General features: G+C 34.6%; 2 protein-coding genes across 2 annotated transcripts; both read left to right on the forward strand.

Moving 5' to 3' along the window:
• The first annotated feature begins 3,314 nt into the window (after positions 1-3,314).
• LOC147402957 (Protease-associated (PA) RING/U-box zinc finger family protein) lies at positions 3,315-8,703 on the forward strand. The gene is made up of 4 exons (XM_086438375.1): positions 3,315-3,780; positions 3,967-4,200; positions 5,464-5,868; positions 7,877-8,703. The coding sequence occupies exons 1-4, from the start codon at positions 3,612-3,614 to the stop codon at positions 8,479-8,481; spliced, it is 1,413 nt and encodes a 470-aa protein (XP_086294501.1). The 5' UTR covers positions 3,315-3,611; the 3' UTR covers positions 8,482-8,703.
• A 2,652-nt stretch (positions 8,704-11,355) lies between these two features.
• Positions 11,356-18,742, forward strand: LOC147402958 (uncharacterized). The gene is made up of 4 exons (XM_086437617.1): positions 11,356-11,936; positions 12,062-12,109; positions 12,282-12,354; positions 18,364-18,742. The coding sequence occupies exons 1-4, from the start codon at positions 11,506-11,508 to the stop codon at positions 18,547-18,549; spliced, it is 738 nt and encodes a 245-aa protein (XP_086293743.1). The 5' UTR covers positions 11,356-11,505; the 3' UTR covers positions 18,550-18,742.
• Positions 18,743-19,506: the final 764 nt, after the last annotated feature.

Raw genomic sequence — 19,506 nt, forward strand, 5'->3', positions numbered from 1 at the left:
CCTCAATCGTTTTGTTCTGTATTTATAGCAAACGAACCAACCCTTTTATTTTCTCTTTATTGCAAGAAAGCAACCTAAGGTAAGGTTTACATTTTTTTGCCTTACGTGTTTTTTTTTTTACTATCTATTGTAATGGTAAAAAGTTATTAATTTAGGGTTTTGTTTGAAATGAAATTTTAAGGTTTCTGTTCTTCCTTTCCACAACTTTCGGTTTAATCAATTAAAGAAATTTGAATTTTTTTTCCTTCCATGATGATAATCTAGTCTCGACATAGCTTAAGCCGTGTCGGATGGGTCCTATTGACCCAAAGCGGTTTCAAGTTTTTATCTGCGTCAATAGGGACCATTCGACCTAGCCTATTACATGTCCATACATGAAGGAAAAAAAATGTTCATTCAACGATGATTTTCTTTTTTTGGACTATTTTCTTATCTTGTTTGTTTAACTCATCGGTTCATTGAGTTTGTTTGGAGTTCTTTGAGTTCAACATTCCATTTATTTCAAGATCATTCAGTTCAACGGTGAATGCATAAAAAATAAAAAAAAGACTCCAGAAAGAAGACGACGACATTTCGATAGAAACACATATCCTTTGATGTAAGCTATCAAAGTTTGGATTTTAAAAAGATAATAGTGGGGGAATCTACTTGGAAAATACAAGAATAGAGATATTCGATTCATATGTATGATGGGTTGTCTGTATGAAAGTGGTTGGTGTACTTATTGAGAATCAGGGGACATAGAAGTATGAATATATTTTTATTTATTTATGAGGGTGCACTTACGTCAAGTAGTAGGTGCAAATAGAGTGATCCTACATAAAAATTTGAGTGAAATGGACAAGGTACCATCTTTAGTTACCCATGTGTTTATCCCACTATCCTTAGTTGTAATAAAATAAAAAAATAGTGTGACATGATATGAGTCTGACTAGTCTTACTAAGTTAGTAAATATTTCACCCTTCCCAAGCGACCTTGGGCTCATATTGTGACATCAAAAAACATGATCCAATGCTATATAGGATTGTCAAGGACAAAATTCTATGAACTTAAAAAAAAAAACATTAAAAAAAAGTTAATTTTCACTGTTGTAATTTTATTTTAAATTTTGATGTTGGGTGGAAGTTCACTAGCCATTCATCTTCATAACCTTGGATCATGTCCAAAAAAATAGTTATTATTATTATTTTTAATCTGAGTTTTTCAATGAAATTTAGAGAGTTGAAGTGTTGGATTGCTGATGCGATAATCTATTTGAGCAAAACAACCCTTTGTAAGTTTTAAAATCTATACTAAGTTAGTAAAAAAAATATTTCTCAGCTGATATTAGTGTCACACCCTAGATTTTAGATATCCTTGGCCTGACACCTAAGGTCTAAACCACGATCCAAAATTAAGGGCTGGGAGAAAATTGTAAAATTTATTATTATTATTATTTGATAATTCTAGATAACTCACATTCACCCTAAGTTATGGATAATGGTTGGTGTCGGCCCACGGGTCTCTAGACTCTAAGTTGAGGTCGTGCCACAATTAAGTATATAAATAAATAAAAAATATATATATGTAAATGAAGGAATTACCATGTAAATCAAACAAAATACTCCTTAGAAAAAATAATCATTATTTAAAAGAGTTTTTCTCAAAATTAAAATAGAACACCAAATATCCCCAATTAAAAATGTGGTCAATTTTTTTATTTTTCTTTACTAAGGACTAGTCTGTTAACAGATTGGATATCAGACGTGAAATTAATTCCATTCCAATAACTTGGATCAAGGATTTGCATTTGATAAGGATCCAAGCCGATAAATCTATTGGATTAATTTTGGATCAACCATGTCTCGAATCAATAAGAATCAAATCCTATAAAATGTGTGAAAGTATATAAATTGAATATTATATTGTATTTAATATGTGAACTTTGATCTCTATATTGGGATCCACAATGGTTCCAATAACAATCGGATCAGGTTGAATCGAGCTAAATCCAATTTAATATACGAAATCAAAATCCAATTTATATATTATATTCAATATATATTTGCTCTCATTTTATTAGGTCGGGTCGTGGTTGATCTAGATTCGATCTGATAAGATATTGGATTGAAATCTTGTCGGATCAGACCGACGTTATCGGATCGGATTCTAGGTCTCATCTGCTCCATGCATTAGCGGCAGCCCAAGGTTTATGGTCTTCCCACTAAAAAAAGTGAGAATCGCTCATGCGGACAACTTTTTATGGAGTGAAGGTTTGCCGTTTCCATAAAAGGATGCTAAGCTGTTAAATCATTAGACAACCACCACGTGTCTACTTAAATTATACAGTGTTCATATTTCATCGACCAATCATTCCTAATTCACATCTTTGTTAAAAAAAAATTTCATTTGTAATTTCTTACAATAAGGACTCAGAAAATATTGGATCCTACCTACACAAGTAAATTGTTGATAAAACTTTAAATGACATTTTCTTTTGACCCTCTATTAGAGGTGTTCCAAAAATATCTGCAATCAAGTCAATAGCTCTATGAATGAATGGTTCGGATCGAATTAGAAATGAAAAGATTTATACAAATTATACGTTTCATCACTACTTTATAAAAAATTGTTAGGTAGGAATATGTTAGATACCTGTAACTCGATTAGGACCATAAAAGAGAAACATTATAAACAAGGAATATTATAAAGTTCACATAACTTCTATTAACACACCAACTTTTACTAAAGAACCTTAAGATGTGTGTCAATTTTTAATCTAGAGTGAATCTCTATTGAATATGATAAAATTCGAGCTTTAATATATTATTTATTTTAATTCTCAAAACATATTTATCTAGTAAATTCATCACTTTTATAATCAATAAATTTGTGAATTCGTCATTTTTATAATTAATGAATTTGTAAATAGTAGTAAATTTTCCATATCAACAATCTTGCTGATAATTTAACATTAAATTTGTTAATTGTGAAAGTGATGAATTTAGTGGAAAAATGAACAATGCATCGAAATCAAATTTTTAACATAAGTTGCGCATGTTTTTTTTTTTTTGTGAGAATATCTCTTTAATCTACATGTGAATTGGTGTACTCTTAGTAAAAGTTGGTGTGGCAATAGAATCTCTCTCAAGTTTCTTTTGAAGGATATTTTTATTAGACAGGTGGCATGTGTCAGTTGATTTAGCAGCTTAACATCCTCGTCACCAAACAGCGAATCCTTATTTTTTGTCGTACTAGACACCCATTAAGCGTTTCAATAATTAATACGGCGAAGATAAACACGAAACCACGGATGAGTGACAACGCGGGAGTGATAGGTGTATTTTATATCATTATTAATTTTTTAATTTAGTGATTTTGTCTCTCGCATATCTTACCAAATCAATCACCATTCACCAGACCCTAATCTTCTCCTAATTTCCATATTCGTTTGTAGAGATCGAAAAACAAACATATAGATTCCATGTTTTGAAGATCGAAGAAGCATGGAAGCTGATGTTAAAAAGAATTTCGATTTCTGCCGCTTAATCGAGGTTTTTTTTTAGAGCATTAAAACCGTGATTCGTTAAAGTTTTTCAATCCGATTCTGTTTCACATCTATACGATCGAGATGATGATTGGATTTCCGAAGGAAGGTGGATTTAAAGGCAAATCGTGGATCTTGCGTCTCTGTGTTTGGTTCATTTCTCTCTCTCTACTGGTTTCAATCACCACTGCAAATGTAATCTTGATTGGGAACAATGTTTCTCGATCTTTCGACGACATCGAAGCTAACTTTGGTAAGCTTGAAGTATCCAAATATTGATGTTTTTCGATTTTTCCTTTCTTAATTCAACATTGTTTGTTGCAGAAAATTTTCTTCTAAAATTATTTATGTTTTTCGATTTTACTGTCTTAATTTAACATTGTTGGCTGCAGAAGATTTTCTTCTAAAATTATTTATGTTTTTTTTGGTTAATTTTCAGCACCGAGAGTTAAAGAATCTGGTATTTACGGGATTGTGTATCTCGCTGAACCTGTTGATGCATGTTCGCCTTTGACTAACAAATTGGATCGAATCCATGGTTTAAATTCTTCATTCGCATTGATTATTAGAGGAGGAGGATGCACCTTTGAGGATAAAGTGAGAAGAGCACAAAGTGCAGGGTTTAAAGCAGCTATTATCCATGACAATGAAAATAGTGATACTTTGGTTGCAAGTAATGTCCTTCTCCTTTGGAAAACTCTTAGTAATTGATTTTAGGTGTAACTAATTTTATTCACATGGACATTTGTTATTTGTTTAAAAAATATCGTCGTTTTGGCCCTGGAATTCTCACTAGATTTCTATTTTATCGCGTTAATTTATATCAATTCTTGCATTTCAAATTGCATTAAAAAATGATGTTTTACTGTCATGCCTAGTATCATCGTTTTATTTTTGTGGGTTGTGATTTGCTTGATTGTTAATTTGGAACAATTAGTCTTTTTGGTACTACTATTTCATTATTTCTTTTTCGAATGCTTCGAAATGAGTACATGATTGAGTTTCTTGTAACTACTTGGTGTTTTGTTGTATTGTATTATTAATGATCTAGAATTGAGTTTGATAATATGCTAAAGGAAGAAAAACAAAAAAAAGTCTCACTACAGAGCATTTGGTAGCGTAATTCACTAAGGCCACTTGAGGTGTGCTCACCACTCACTAGTTGCAGCCAAGGTGAAACTTTCTCTTTTTGATTAAAAGGGTGAAACTCTTTTCAAATCTAATTAAGATAGGCAACACCAATTACACAACTTCTCTGGGAGGCATTTGAGTGAGTACGTCATGTAACTTGAGTAAAAAATGATCAGGATATAGAAACACTTCCTTTATAATCTAATCTCTTCAACCCAATAAACCAAGGTTGAACAGTATGACGTCCCCCCCCCCCCCCCCCCCCCCCCTCCCCCTCCCCCTTCGCAAATTGGGGACGAAGGTTGTTGTGCATGGGGGGGTAGTCTAGTTGGAGAAGTGTGGAGCTTGCTACTACTGCATGTATTTCAGTCATAGTTTTGTTGGGTTGGAGTTTTGTGTCGTCTTACTATTGAGCATTCATAATTTTTGCAGTGTGTAAGGGGTAATGGGAAAGAATGTAAGAGATTCATATTTGAAATTGGAGTAGAACATTACTGGAAGTGTGCAAGGTTGGTGGCTTTTGATAGACCATGCTTATATTTTGAAGAAATTAAATGATACAAAATGGGAGGATTTTGCTTGTAATTGGGGAAACATCATCAATGGGCTATAGACAATATTTTCTTCTAGCGGCTGTGATTATGTTATTTATTGTACTTTTCTTTTTCTTTCTTTTCTCCCCTTTGGTAATACTTTTCCCTGAACTTTAGTTTAATTTATTTTTCTCCGACTTAGAAATTACCAACATATTATGTGATGTTGAATCTGCACTCATCTTATTGAATAATCCTGTCAAAATTTTCAGTGGCAGGAAGTTCTTCCGGTATCAAAATAAATGCTGTGTTTGTATCCAAAGCCTCAGGTCAAGTACTTAAGAAGTATGCCGGCTTTACCGACGTGGAACTATGGATCACCCCCACCTTTGAAAACTCAGCATGGTCAATCATGGCCATTTCTTTTATATCCTTGCTTGCCATATCTGCTGTGCTGGCCACTTGTTTCTTCGTTCGCAGGCATCGTATAAGAAGAGAAAGGCCTCGAGCTCCTCATGTTCAGGATTTCCATGGGATGAGCAAGCGTTTAGTAAAAGCAATGCCAAGCCTGATATTCACTACTGTTTTAGAAGATAATAGTACATCAGGAACATGTGCCATTTGCCTTGAAGACTATAATGTTGGAGAGAAGCTCAGAATACTGCCTTGCTGTCACAGTATGTGTTCTCTGATCTTCCTGAACACCTTATTAATTGATAATTCTTCACCGTATCTTAGGTTATATTACTTCTGCATTATCAAACTCGGATATGGAAGTTTCAGGCACACTAACATTAGTTTGTATTTTATGAGATCTAAGTCACAATAATTTTGTTCTTTAACATTTGGAATATGGAGAAAATGTTACTGGATGAGGCTAACATGTGTGAAAATCCCGTATGCACATTTTTAAACAATGATTGAAAACAATATGTTTTATGAAATTTGTTTGAATGAGAGTGTGTTTGATACGTGGTACAACTTAAGATTCTAATATTTGGCATTTTTTTTTTTTTTGAAGTGCCAACTTAGCTAAGTGCTAAGACATGTGAAATGTCCTTTCCATGTCCTAAGTTCAAATCCCCTTGAACCCAACTTCATTTCTAACCACTAACCCTATACCTATAATTTTTTTTTGTGGCAATTTTTAAGAGAATGGAGTGTCGAAGGGGTATAATGTCTGAATGTTTTTGGATAACGAAAGCATTTTGTCCATTGTTCGCTACTTGTGCACATGGCCACTGACTCGTTAATGTGGATCATTTATTTGGTTTGTGTCATAGTCGGTCGACTAAATGTTGTTCTGATTGTGATCCTAAGTTCTATCAAACCAATGTATGGACGTACTCCAAATCATGAACCATTTGTATGCAGCCTGTGTAAAATCTTTGCCACCTCCTAATATGAATCTTGATCCTTCATTTTGAAATTGAATGGAGGAACAAGATTCGTTCCCCAATTTTTTGGTGACAAGGCTTTCGATGATGATGATGATAATTCATTAAATCCGTTTTTTTAGATCTCAATTTTCAAAACTGCATTTCTCTTTCTCTTCCTTATTTTACTATTTTTGAATGACAAACCTATGCTGTACTTCAAGGTTTTGTCATGCTTTAGTTTTTCCATATGCTGAATTCCTAAACTTTGGTTAATCTTATGACATTGGCTCTGACCTGATAGTTGACAGTTTTTCAGTTTAAGGATGTATGAGAAAGGTTTCACGTTTCCATAATTTCCCAAAAATATCCTGAAAATTTTAAATTACATTATGTCATCAAAATTTTGGGAAATCGAATTATATTAATATCTTATTATTTCTTGAGAAATTGGTTCCTAAATGTATCTACTTATATTTCTAAGTTTTGGGCATTATGCTTTATTACTTAGAAATTTAAAATTAGAAATAACCCCTAGGGGTTGGCCTAGTGGCAAGCCGAGCCTTGATAATCTCCTCAGGAAGGGTAGGTCAAGTGTTTGAAACCCCACGAAGCAATGAATTCCTTGGGGACACCCTCTAGGGTCCGAGGGGGCAGTGTGTGTGACCGTGGGATTAGTCTCACCCGCTGTGTGGGGATAACCACGATAAGCTTAAAAAAAAGAGTAAAAATTGTTCTATACAAAAACACAATCTAAATAAGTGAAATTTTGGAGGTAAAGGCTCCTGGAAGGCTGGAATCGGGAACAATATGGGGGATTTAAATGAGATTTAAGTTTTGAATTCAAGTGGCAACTAATCAAGTGTTGGGTTACAGGGGAAGTGTTGGTACATGTAAATATAGTGTATCTGTATTTTTGCCATATTGCATTTGAACAACATGACTGATAATTTTCGTATGTAAAGTATAACTATTTTTAGCAGTTAGGCTATTAAATACCTGAGCCAGCATAACAGAACTTCATGGATATTTCTTTCCTCAATATGCTTGGTTGCATATTGTTGTTTTATTGCTTAAGCTTCTGCTTCGGCTCCTCTCTCTCTCTCTCTTTTTTCCATTATATTCCTCAAAATACAAAAATTGCTGGTTCTTCGGTTTTCTATTATTCTTTTTTTTTTTTTTTAAACAAAAATTTGGGAATCTTTTTGTATGTTCTCAAAATTCATAATTATTCTCTATGATTAGTGGAAAATCTGAGGTAGTTCTAGTGATGTCTTTATCTTAATATGTTTTCTTGGATTTTTGACAGAGTTCCATGCCTTTTGTGTGGATTCTTGGCTTACTACATGGAGGACGTTTTGCCCAGTTTGCAAGCGTGACGCAAGGACGAGCACAGGTGATCCTCCAGCATCAGAAAGCACTCCATTACTTTCATCAGGTCCAGCCTCTCCATCTTCGTCTGCTGCCTTATCATCCTTTCGGTCATCATTGGCATCATCATCAGCCATACAAATAACCATGCCATCATCACGGTCCCCATCTGTATCTCATAATTACTCTCTTGCTAGCACTTCTTACGTGCCAGAGTCTTATAGACCTTACCGAAACTCTCCTGCCTTAAGTCTAAGCAGAAACTCTATGGACCTCAGGAATGCATCTTCCCAACGATCTCTTGCTTCCTACCTCGTCTCACCACACTCGTTGGGCTGCCATCCTTCCGTGTCACCTCTTAATTCAAGATACTTGTCACCTGTTAATTCAAGATACATATCATCCCCATATGTTCCGAGTTCAAGCAATGCCTCTCTGAGTTATGTTGGATCGTCTAGTCAGCAGCCGTGCCCACTTCACTGTAGTGAGTCAGCAGCAAGTCTATCTCCTTTCGCTTCTGCTCAATCTCTTCCCGGGTGTTGATGTAAAACCAGAAACAAGTGAGTTTAGAATGGTGAGCAGATGTTGGGTAGAGTTGAGTTCTCGCATAGACATTCATTCGTTCTGTGGTTGTGGATTGCTAAGCTTATGGACTAGGGTTTGGTTTGTGTAACATAAGATTGTTTTGTGATTGCTTACCACCACCCTGACATCCTACTGATTTTTAAGTGATGGAATTGCATTTCGTGATGGAATTTTCATTCACTGGGAATTTTTTATATTATATTATTATATATATATATATATATATATATCCCATATATATATATATATATATATATATATAGCTGTATGTATAGCAGGGCTGTATTCATATTTCATACTGATGTCCTTCTCTCTATTATGTACGAACAAAAATGCCCTCATCTTCAGCCTCTTGTTGATTTGATTACTACTCCCCCCCTGGTTTTCATACTGATTTCCTTCTCTATTAAATACTAACAAAAAAATGACGAAAATGCCCTACATCTTCATTTTCATACTGATTTCCTTCTCTATTAAATACTAACAAAAATGACGCAACCTCTTGTTAAATACCCTTGGATCCTCCACCCCCATAAGTCTTCTCCTTTGGAAGGGGGGAATCATTTTTGTTAGTCTATCATAAAAGACCTAAGTCAAGAGGATATATCATCAGCAACATATTCTAAATAATGTTAAAAACATATGAGCTCCTGAGATGATATAACAGTGTCTCAGCCTGGTGTTGGTGTAGACGCAAGGAATAGGTGTTTTGGGGGGGAGTCTATACGATTAAGAAAGATTAAAAAAAAAAAAAAAAAAAAGTGAATAGCATAGTTAGTTATAAATGCAATCTTCAGAAAAGTATACGTGGATGGATTAGAAGACAAATATTATTCAATCTGACTTCTTGGTGATATATGGATCCAGCAATGGTTAATTTGTATTTCTCTGTCTCTAGTTCATTTGCTGCAGATTGTTCCTGAGGACTAACTCTTTACTACGATTTTAAGACATACAATAGGCATGTTTGGATCGGGCCAGACAAACCAATACGGGCCAAACCGAACCAAATCAAACAGAAAAGCCCATCATGTTCCACGTTTCATTAACAATTATTGCGATTTCTGTTAAACAAATGACTAATGATAAAATGAATCTTATTCTAAAATATAGGATACATGTAGACATAATTCAATATTTAATTGTTTCTGTTCAACTCTTAAAAGTTTTGAGAACTGCTGTTGCACTTCAACTTTTACTTATTACACACTGGTAAAAAATAAAAAATAGTCACTGGTTGAGAATAATAAAAGTTTGGCGTACCCATAGAAACTGTGTGTGTGTGTGTGTCAGATTTAATGATTTTACATGAGTATAAAATTTTAATTGTAAATAACTTTTGAAGTTCTTTAAATGTGTTACAATGCTCTGTAATGTTGAAATAATAACTTGAACCAAACTTTTATAATATTTGAATAATATACTTTAATGTTTAATTAGGATATGATAAATAATTTAAAAAATAAACCACATATCAAATCGATTTCATTTTAGAGTGACCAATAATGAATCTGAATTCAAAACGTGCCAACCAGGGAATACATAGTGCTCCCCTTAAGGGATAGCAATGGATCGGGTCGTGGAATGATCCATCCTTGTGTCAAAAACCGTATTCCAAAGCCCAACATGTTTATTGAGTAGGTGACACAACACGATCCGTGTAACATGTTTAACAAACAGTTGGGGTTGTGTCTTGTTTAGGTTGACGATCATGACTAGATTAAAGTGAAAAAGCCTGTAAAGGTGAGACCTTCTTTTTATAACCCTTTAAATAGATTTTGATATTTGATTGTGATTCATAATTTAAATGTATACATAAGTCAAATTGTGTATTCATCAACCCGACAAGTTAAGAATTAGATAATTAAATGGATTAAACAGGTCGATGTGACCTACAGTGAGTTAGTTGAGATGGTAAGGAGGGATTGGATATGCTCTCAGGCCTTAATTTCGAGTCTTTATATCTTTTCACATTAATATGATTATTTAAATAATGATATTAAATGAAACGTGACACTCAAAGATTAATTCTAATGGATAAGATTATCTCACGGGTTGAGTAAATTTCAAATGCATTTTGATCAGCATACTAGACTAAAAAATAATCTGTTAAAAAAAATAAAATTAATGTTTCGCAAACATGATTGGTATAATAATCGGATCAGATTGATTGACATGATCACAATCCAAACCCGCTTACGATTCGATCCAAACCCGCTTACTTCGTGTCAAGGAGTTACAACGAGTTTGGCGAACATCTAGTGGTTGAATCTAAGGATCACTGTCATATTGCCCTCAACTAATGATTTAACCCACTAAACGCACGCGGGATGTAAGAAGTAGGACCCACCTGATGGTGGATCTCGTTCCCTGCATGAATGCCACGTGTATTTTTTAAAAAAATTTAATTTTTATATATATCAACTGTCTGATGTTCAAAATGGTCAACAAATGGTAAATAATAAGTAATTTTTTTTTTTAATAGAAAAAACCCATTCCATGGCAAAAAGAAGAATGTTGGAGAATCAATCGATTCGAACCCAAAAAACCAACTAAAGATATTTTCAGATACAAGACGTACTGCAAACACTATTCATCCCCCAAATCTTTGTCTCTCTCACTCTAAAAAATAACTAAAACCCTAAATACCTGTAACTGTTCAGGAGCAACAACAAGAACAAAGAAGAAAAGCCTCGGAAACGAGCGAAAACTCAGCTCCTCTATATTTCCGTGCTGGGTTTTAATCCCAAGACTCGGAGCAGAAAAGAAAAGATAAAATATTATATTTATAAAAAATAAAAATAGGTTTTTTTTTTTTTTTTTTTTGGGGAAGAACTTTTGATTTATTGTGAGGTAATGTACAGTAAATTTTGCCGTTCCATAAAGGGCCAAACCAAACACAACCCCTTCAACCCATCTTTTTCTCTTTATTATTTACAAACAGAAGCGCAACATTCCAACGGCGTACATTAGTATGTACCCATGGCTTCATCGTATCCAAACAACACTCACAACCACGAAGACTACAACCCTTTAGAAGAAGACGAAGACTGGCTCGAACTCGGGCTCGGACTCAGTGTGGTTCGTCCAAAACCCGAGTTCAGATCCAACTCGGTTGGTTCTACTTCTGCTTCTGGGTTTGCCACTCATTCAAATTTAGGGTTAGGGTTAGGGTTGGGGTTTGATAATGAGGGAGTCAGAAGTAGTAGTTGTGGTAATCATCATGGGTTATGGCAACATCATCATCTGTCATCATTACCATCTCCACCCTCACCATCATCATGGGCATGGCCCATGGATTTAGGTGGTTTTCTTCACCGTCAAAACCTGTTATTGCCGGTTTTTAATACTCATGATTACTGTCAACGACCGGAAACTGGGTTGTGGTTCTCTCTTCGTTCCCTTCATAGCCGGTAAGTAGTATTTATTAATCTTCGTTCATCTATCTTTTCCTTAATTAATTAATTATCAAAAAAACACGAATGAGAGAGAGAGAAAGTGTGTGTGTGTGTTTGATAATTGTGGCTTATGATAGCAGGGAGGGAGAAGCGTTGCCACAAATTTCCAAGGCGTATATTAGAGTGAAGTAAGTGGTGCACGTTAGAAAATTTGTAATCATGATTTAGTCTTTTTTTTCGACTTTCTCATAGTTAATGATGACGTTCAGCGAAATGAGTGAAAAAGCTGACTACTTTTCTCTTTCTTTCTTTCTTTGTTTTGTAATTGTTTTTTTTTTGTTCTTGTAACTTCATGGTTAGAGATGAAGACGTGACGGTTTTCATGGTTAAGAAGTATCTGGTTGGCAAGCTTGGTGTCATCAGTGAAACTGAGGTATTATATTATCTAACCCTCATCATCATCATCTTCTTCTTGTTCTTTTATTTCTGTTGCCGAGTTCTTGTTGGTTTGTTTCTTTCGCATAATTATTAACATGGCAACTCATTCTATGTGACATGCATGGTACATGATGGGCATGCAGAAGGGGGGTTGTTTTTTTGGATGGTTTCCACCAAGAATAGATCTTGACCATTCATTCTATCATAATGTGTTGGACTTACTGCTTTGAAAATTTGTGTTCCAACAATCTCATAGGACTCACCAAAGAAAAAAAAATCCAACAGGTATTCAGAAAGAAAAGAAGAGAGAGAGAGAGAGAGAGAGAGAGAGAACCCAGGAAGAAGTCTAATAGATAGGATGATTGTGATCACCAGATCATGATTTGATGAAGGAATTGTCTATATATGGACCCAATAAGAGGTGGGTGGAGCTTTCACCAACTGAAAACTCCTCATTTTTATCATTAGTGGATAGTTTAGAAAAAAAAAAAGAAAAATAGTGTTCTTGGGTCCCATAAATATGACTAGAATTCGTGAACGTTGATATTGGCATTAAGATTTCAGTTAGTAAGGGCGAGGAAGTACTATGGTAAATTTTGATGGGAAATAATTAAGATAGTGTTTTGGAAGTAAGATCATGATGGAAATCTTGGAAATGATTTGAGAGAGAAGGAAGAAAAAGTTATTGAAGGTTTCTGGCTGGAGTGTTTCTATTATTACATGAATGAAGTGATGAGCTAGTTCAATCTTGACCACCAAAGAAAGCAAGGTAGAAAGAAAACCAGTTATCCTTCATGAGAAAGAGAGGAAAAATAAATCAAAATTATCTTTAATGATTTTCTTATTCTTAAGTGCACTATAACCTACAATATAGAACCAAGAGACACTTTGCTTACAAAAAAAAATTAATAAAAAGAAGAGGAATAAAAAGAAAAAGACCATTAATACATGAAATCCACTTGAGGAGATACATCCTATAAATATTTAATATACCCTTCAGATACATATTGTATCCCAACTGTTGGATTTGCTTGTTTTAAACATCTGGGATTTCGTGTTCTTTTCAGGAGTCACTGGATCTTAAGGTGGGAACCTTCATAATTATACCTAAACTTGGCTAAATTTCCAATAAAGAAAGCTACTTTTTTTCTCCCAAACATATCCATCTTTGTGCCACAATTTCCCATTTCTCTTGAAAGTATTTTTGGCTGATGTTTCAAGTTACTTTATTACTGCCAAAAATATCTATCCACGTGCCCCATTTCCTCTTGAGGTATTTCCAATCTGTGGGATTGAAATAAAATAGTACCAATTTATTAAGTATTTTCATTTAAATGTAGATCTGTTTGACAATTTTTTTTTCCGTAATACACTTGGAAATTTGATTTATATATCTAACAATGATTTATATAAACGGAATATTTGACTCCCCTCATTGTAATCCTTTTTTTTTCTTGGAAGGTAATGCAGCCCCCATTTTAACCTTGAACACCCAATAGATGCATGGCTACTATAATCCCCATCATTTTGCCTGCTAAATGGTACACACTTAATTTTGTGTTATATACTTATGAATGTTTGTAAAGAAAATAATAATGAACAGAAATTGGGGTGAAAAAAAATATAATTTAGAATAAGTAAAACTGAGACAAATTATGTAGAGTGCAAGTTTAGTAATGACACCCATGGAGAGGAATGACTAGAAAAAAATTGATGGTTAGGAATACCCAAAGCAACAATTTTCATTCTCTTAGTCCTATCATATATATATATATATATATATATATATATGGCTCAGGATCCGTAGACAACATTCTAGACAACATGTTTTATCTTATATGGGCAAAAAGGTTTGGAATGGGCTGATTTTTTGTGAGGATGATCTCTATGGTGAGTGGATCATCCTTGCAAAAAATCAGCCCATTCTAAAATTGTTAGCCCTAGTTTACAAGTTAAGGAATCGTGGACCGTTTATTTTAACCATTAGTTTGTAACCACTTTTCATAGGGTTAGAAGTTTTAGAATCAAATGATTTTTTTGTGAGGATGATCTACTAACCATAGAGATCATCCTAACAAAAAATAGCCCAATCCGAATTTTTTTTGCCATATAGGACAAAACGTTGTCTAGAATGTGGTCTATGGATCCTGACCCTATATATAATAATAATAATAATAATAATGATAATAATAATAATGGTGAGATTGAGAATTAGATCAAGATGGTTTAAAGTGAACATGTTTTTCTAGATGGCCATGTCATTGAAGCATCCCAATCGAAGTAGAAGATAAGACCTGCTATGCTTTATGGAATGTTGAATGATCAACAAGCAACATATTAATGAATTGAGGGTAGTATAGATGATGATGCTATCAGATAGATGAGTGGAAAGACTAAGAAAGATAAAATTAAAAAGGAATGCATTTTTTGAAAATGTAGCAATGGTCCAATATGCGATAAAATAAGAGAAAATCGATTGACATGGTTTGGTCATGCGCACCAAGGCTGATTTCAATCCCAATTAGAAGGAACGTGCAAGTTGAAGGTTTAAAAAGAGAGGGAGAGGGGGGGGGGGGGGAAGTGGATATGAACACATTTTTATTTATTTATTGTAGAGGCGTCCGTTGAAATCCTCCAGGCACATGTAATACCCCCACAAACTACTCATACCAAGTAAGTCGGGAAAAATCCCTGCGAGTGGCCAACGAGGGGGTTTGAACTCAAGACCTCTTTACTCCTAGTCTCTTTTTCTTCATTTCAATCCTCCTTTATTCTCTCTTATTTCTCCTTTCTCCTTTCCCCTTTGCTCTCTCCTTTACCCTCTCTAATCTCCTCCTTTTGGCATTTTCACATTTGACACAACCTAATCTGATTAAGGCTTGTGTTGAGGTGTTGATGCTTCATGTTTGGCCCATGCTAAGCATCCCAGGCTTGATTAGAGCTGGGTTGGGTTGGTTTAGTGCTCTTAAGGTTTGGGATGGGCCCGAGTGGTTTTTCTTCCCTTGAAGAAATTCTATACTATAAAGCAATCCTTGAGCATCCATCTTAACTAGAGCTAAGAACTAAATGATTTCCAAGTAGTTTTTTTTTCTCTCTATATAATGAGGCATATTTGACTTGCCTCCCTCAATTTTAATTTTGCCTCCTTGAACTGTTGAGCTTGACTTAATCCATGAAAGAGTATGTATATTATGCAGTTGCATGTTGGGTAGCTACTTTATTACTAGGGGTGCAAATGGATTTGTGCCGGGAAATAAACCAGGCTTGGATTAGGTTTCTAGGCTTACTCTTAAGACATGAGGTACTTTCAATTTACATAATTTAATGCTTCATATTCCTTCTATTTCTATCTCAAGAAAGAAATAATGTACATCAGTGAGTTCACTCGGGATTTCATACATTCGAAATCTGACCAATTAATCAAAGATTGAACAACCAAGAAGATACTAGAGCCATGATAGTAGGAAGAAACTATATGCACTTGATATCATACACATAATGAGCTGCTAACAATTTTTTCTCCAACTCCTCGAGCTCTCCTTGAATCAATCCAAGGTCATTAAAGTCATGTTCGTCAGTCTCAATCTATTTTTTCAGCTGTTAGCGTTGCTTGTCAATTAAGCAGTCACTCCTTTTTTTGTCATTGAAAAGAAATTTATTAAGCCCTCATGGTGATTTACTGGGGCCATCTTTGGTTTAAGGTTTTCAATCATATGTTATATTTCTTTATGGTAATGGCACTCTCTTAAAATTTCAATGTGGTGGTGGTTTTGAATTATCAAGAACTAACTTCATCTATTATCTTACTATATTTTGGATCCTCAAACAAGTGTTAAGTCTACATACACAAGCCCAAAAGGAAGTTTTTCATATACTCTTGAAGAGAAAGTGAGGTTGGCACCATATACAAGAAAGAAGGAAAGATGATACACATTTAGAGTCGACTTTCTAATTTTAGAGTAAGGAGAATTTGAATCCTAATGATTCTAGAATGTGGTTACAATTACCCAAATAACTAGGGTTTAGGAGAACTTGGAACCCTAGATCTAGTGCTACATGCGATGAAAATTGACCAAAACATGTTATGATGTGTCATTATTCACCTTACTAAAATGCATCTCCTATAACACTATCGTAAATCGATTGTTTAAAACATTACTTATTGTAAATATTCTCTTTGTAATTCAAGAGATTCTATTCTTGTTCAAACACACAATATAGAGCACTGTTTTTTTTTATAGGGTTGACCGTGGCAACCATACCCAATCTTGACTTCTCCAACCTCTCTTAGCCTTTCTACTTTGAAGCAAGTCTCTAGAGTTTTAGTTTTGCATTGATGCCCTTTCTAGTCTCGTCAACTATAACATGAGATATGGCTTTACATTGAACTTTCCCGGTCTTCAAGGCTGATTCTCGAATGATGGTTATCTCAGAGTGACATGTCTCATTGGGGTAAGGTTTTGCCCCAATATGTATGGGAGAGGCCTCAAAAACACTCGTCTTGTGTCACACCATTGCGACAATTATAATTGTACAGCCTGCATCTCATGGGTTTGATACCAAAATCTGTTTCTGTTGTACCCTCCAGTCAATGAAAACACGTGCATTTCGTGTAAACTCAATTTGGGCATAATAGCTTCAGTTCATCCAGGATCAGCAGGATCTGGTGGCATTCATTGCGTACAATTTTGTTTGATACTGTCTGAGGTAGTATTTGTGGAATCCCTTTCCTAACCCCCCCCCCCCCCCCCCTCCCCCCTCCCAATCGAACGAAAATAAAAATCATAACCAACTTCATGTTACTGTCTAATATGTTCAATAACCTTCCTTCAATTACAAGAAAAATCTATTTGAGGGGATAATACCATCTTTGCTTGCTTAGCCAAAAAAATATCAGTAGACTTTATGATAGCAAGAAGTTAGATCTGAGTAAATGGTCAATAAACCCATGTTTTGAAGTTTTTGGCTAACTATGATCTGATTCCCCTTGATTTCATATTCTTTGTCTTCATTTGATTTTTAACGTCTTCACTTGCCATTCCTCCAAAATCCTTTGTTTCCATTGCATTTCATTAATATTTATACATTGTGAGATACCCCTAGCACTGCAAATGATGAACATTGGGATGGCTACGATGCCAAGATCTTTTGCTTCCATTGCATTTCATTAAGATTTATACATTGTGAGATACCCTAGCACCACAAATGATGAACAAAGGAATGGCTATGATGCCTATGTGAGAACAAAAAATTCTGTGGGATAGCTAAATATTTTAGAGAATTATGTTGAATACTACAGTACACAAAACTTCGATGTAACCAAAGTACCATCATCCTGTGTGATCAACAGACGATTGTTAAAATATTAATGATGAAATCTTTTACTTATCTAAATAAGACAAATAAATGGATGATTAGGAAAAATGAGGTGCTATTTGTTCAGGTCAGAGGCAATTATTTGGTATGCTTTTCAAGATTGTAACGGCTTACAATGGACATTGTATATCAGTGGAATGGTCCAAATATGAATGACTAATGATAAAATGACGTGCTGACACATGCGGTGGGTACGTGGTTGATGTGGCAAGTGCATAGAACTGTAGATCTTTTTTCCTTGCGTATCCCAAAGAAAATGATCTACGGTTCTGTGCACTTGCCACGTCAACCACGTACGTGTTAGCGCAGCATAATTTATCACGACTCAATATGAATTCACCCTCAATAACAAAAGACTTGGCTTTGAACAAAGTAAATTGGAGTGAAGGAACATGATTTGTTCAGCTGACCTCAAATCGTTGGGATGAGGCTTTGTTTATTGTTTTTTTGGTTTGTTTTTTATGATGAAACAAATTGACAGTAACCATACATTATGTAGTTAAAGGTATCAGTTGTTCTAAACAAGATTTTGAAGATAATTTCAGTCCATTTCTTAAGAAGTTTATAGCATTATAAATTTGGTTTTCTAGTGAACCATTGTTGTGTATTATTTCTTTGTTTATGGCAGATTGATATTTCATGCATGGGGCAGAAGTTGTTGCATTCACATACCCTAAAGTACGTGCGAGATTTCATATGGCTTCCTAGGTTATTCGACTCTCTAAATGCGATTGCATCCACTGGCAGTTCTCATGAAAACTCTACAAATCATTTGATGCCTTTGCATTACGGACGACGCTGCTTCTGGGACTAGTTTCTCCTTTCATTTTTCTTGTAAGTTGTATAAATTGGAGAATTTTCTTTCTGCATCAATGTTGCTATTTTTTGGTTTTGCAACATAGCTCAGTTTTGCGAAATCGCATTCATTTTCATGTTTCAAAGTACCTGGTACACACTGATCTAGCACTCCAATTCAGACTTTGTCCTTGTTTGCCTAATTATTTCTAGAGAACAGCAAAGGATACAAAAATTATTTGTCAAAATGGTTTAAAAACTCTTGAACTACTACCATACTTCCTCAATAAAACTTCTAAAAAATGAGAAATTCTAATTCAACTGAAGCTTTTTTTATAAACCTCAGAATTCGTAATGATGACCTTGTAAAACAAACCCGGATTCAAAATAATACAGAATTAATACTCTGAAATAAAATTCATTAGAAATATAAAGTGAGACCCAAATTGTTTATTTCGACCCCTGAAGCATCCTTTTTTGTTCTTCTTTTTCGAATGGAAATTTGCCAAACTGCCCACCATTTTGTTATCATTTGAAGCTACTATGAATTTAGCCTTTCAGCCTATCATCGTTTGCTCTTGCCACTCCATATGGTATTCTGCAGCTCATCATACTTAGTATCGATGTTTTCGGTGCCCATTTCTGATGCAGTCATTCTAGATTTACTTGGGTTTTTGTAGCAATCTTGTAGAAATTGTTTCTGTGTCATCAACTCAACTACCCGAATGTTACATAGTGCCACTAATTGAATGGGATATAACATGATATTTTGCTTTAATTATTAAAATCCCAATTTATGTAATTATCTTCTTATGTTTTTCCTTAAATAAGAATAAATAAAAAAAATCAGAGATCAGAGATTTGCTGAAAGATGTTGGGCAATAAAATTGTTTGAAACAATGAGAACTTTTAGTTTTACTCAACTGAAAGGTGGCCTTATAGCTGAATGGCCTTGTATTATTTTTATAACAATCCA

This window comes from Akebia trifoliata, chromosome 4, assembly GCF_017979445.1.
Source record: "Akebia trifoliata isolate Shusen 1 chromosome 4, ASM1797944v1, whole genome shotgun sequence".
NCBI lineage: Eukaryota > Viridiplantae > Streptophyta > Magnoliopsida > Ranunculales > Lardizabalaceae > Akebia > Akebia trifoliata.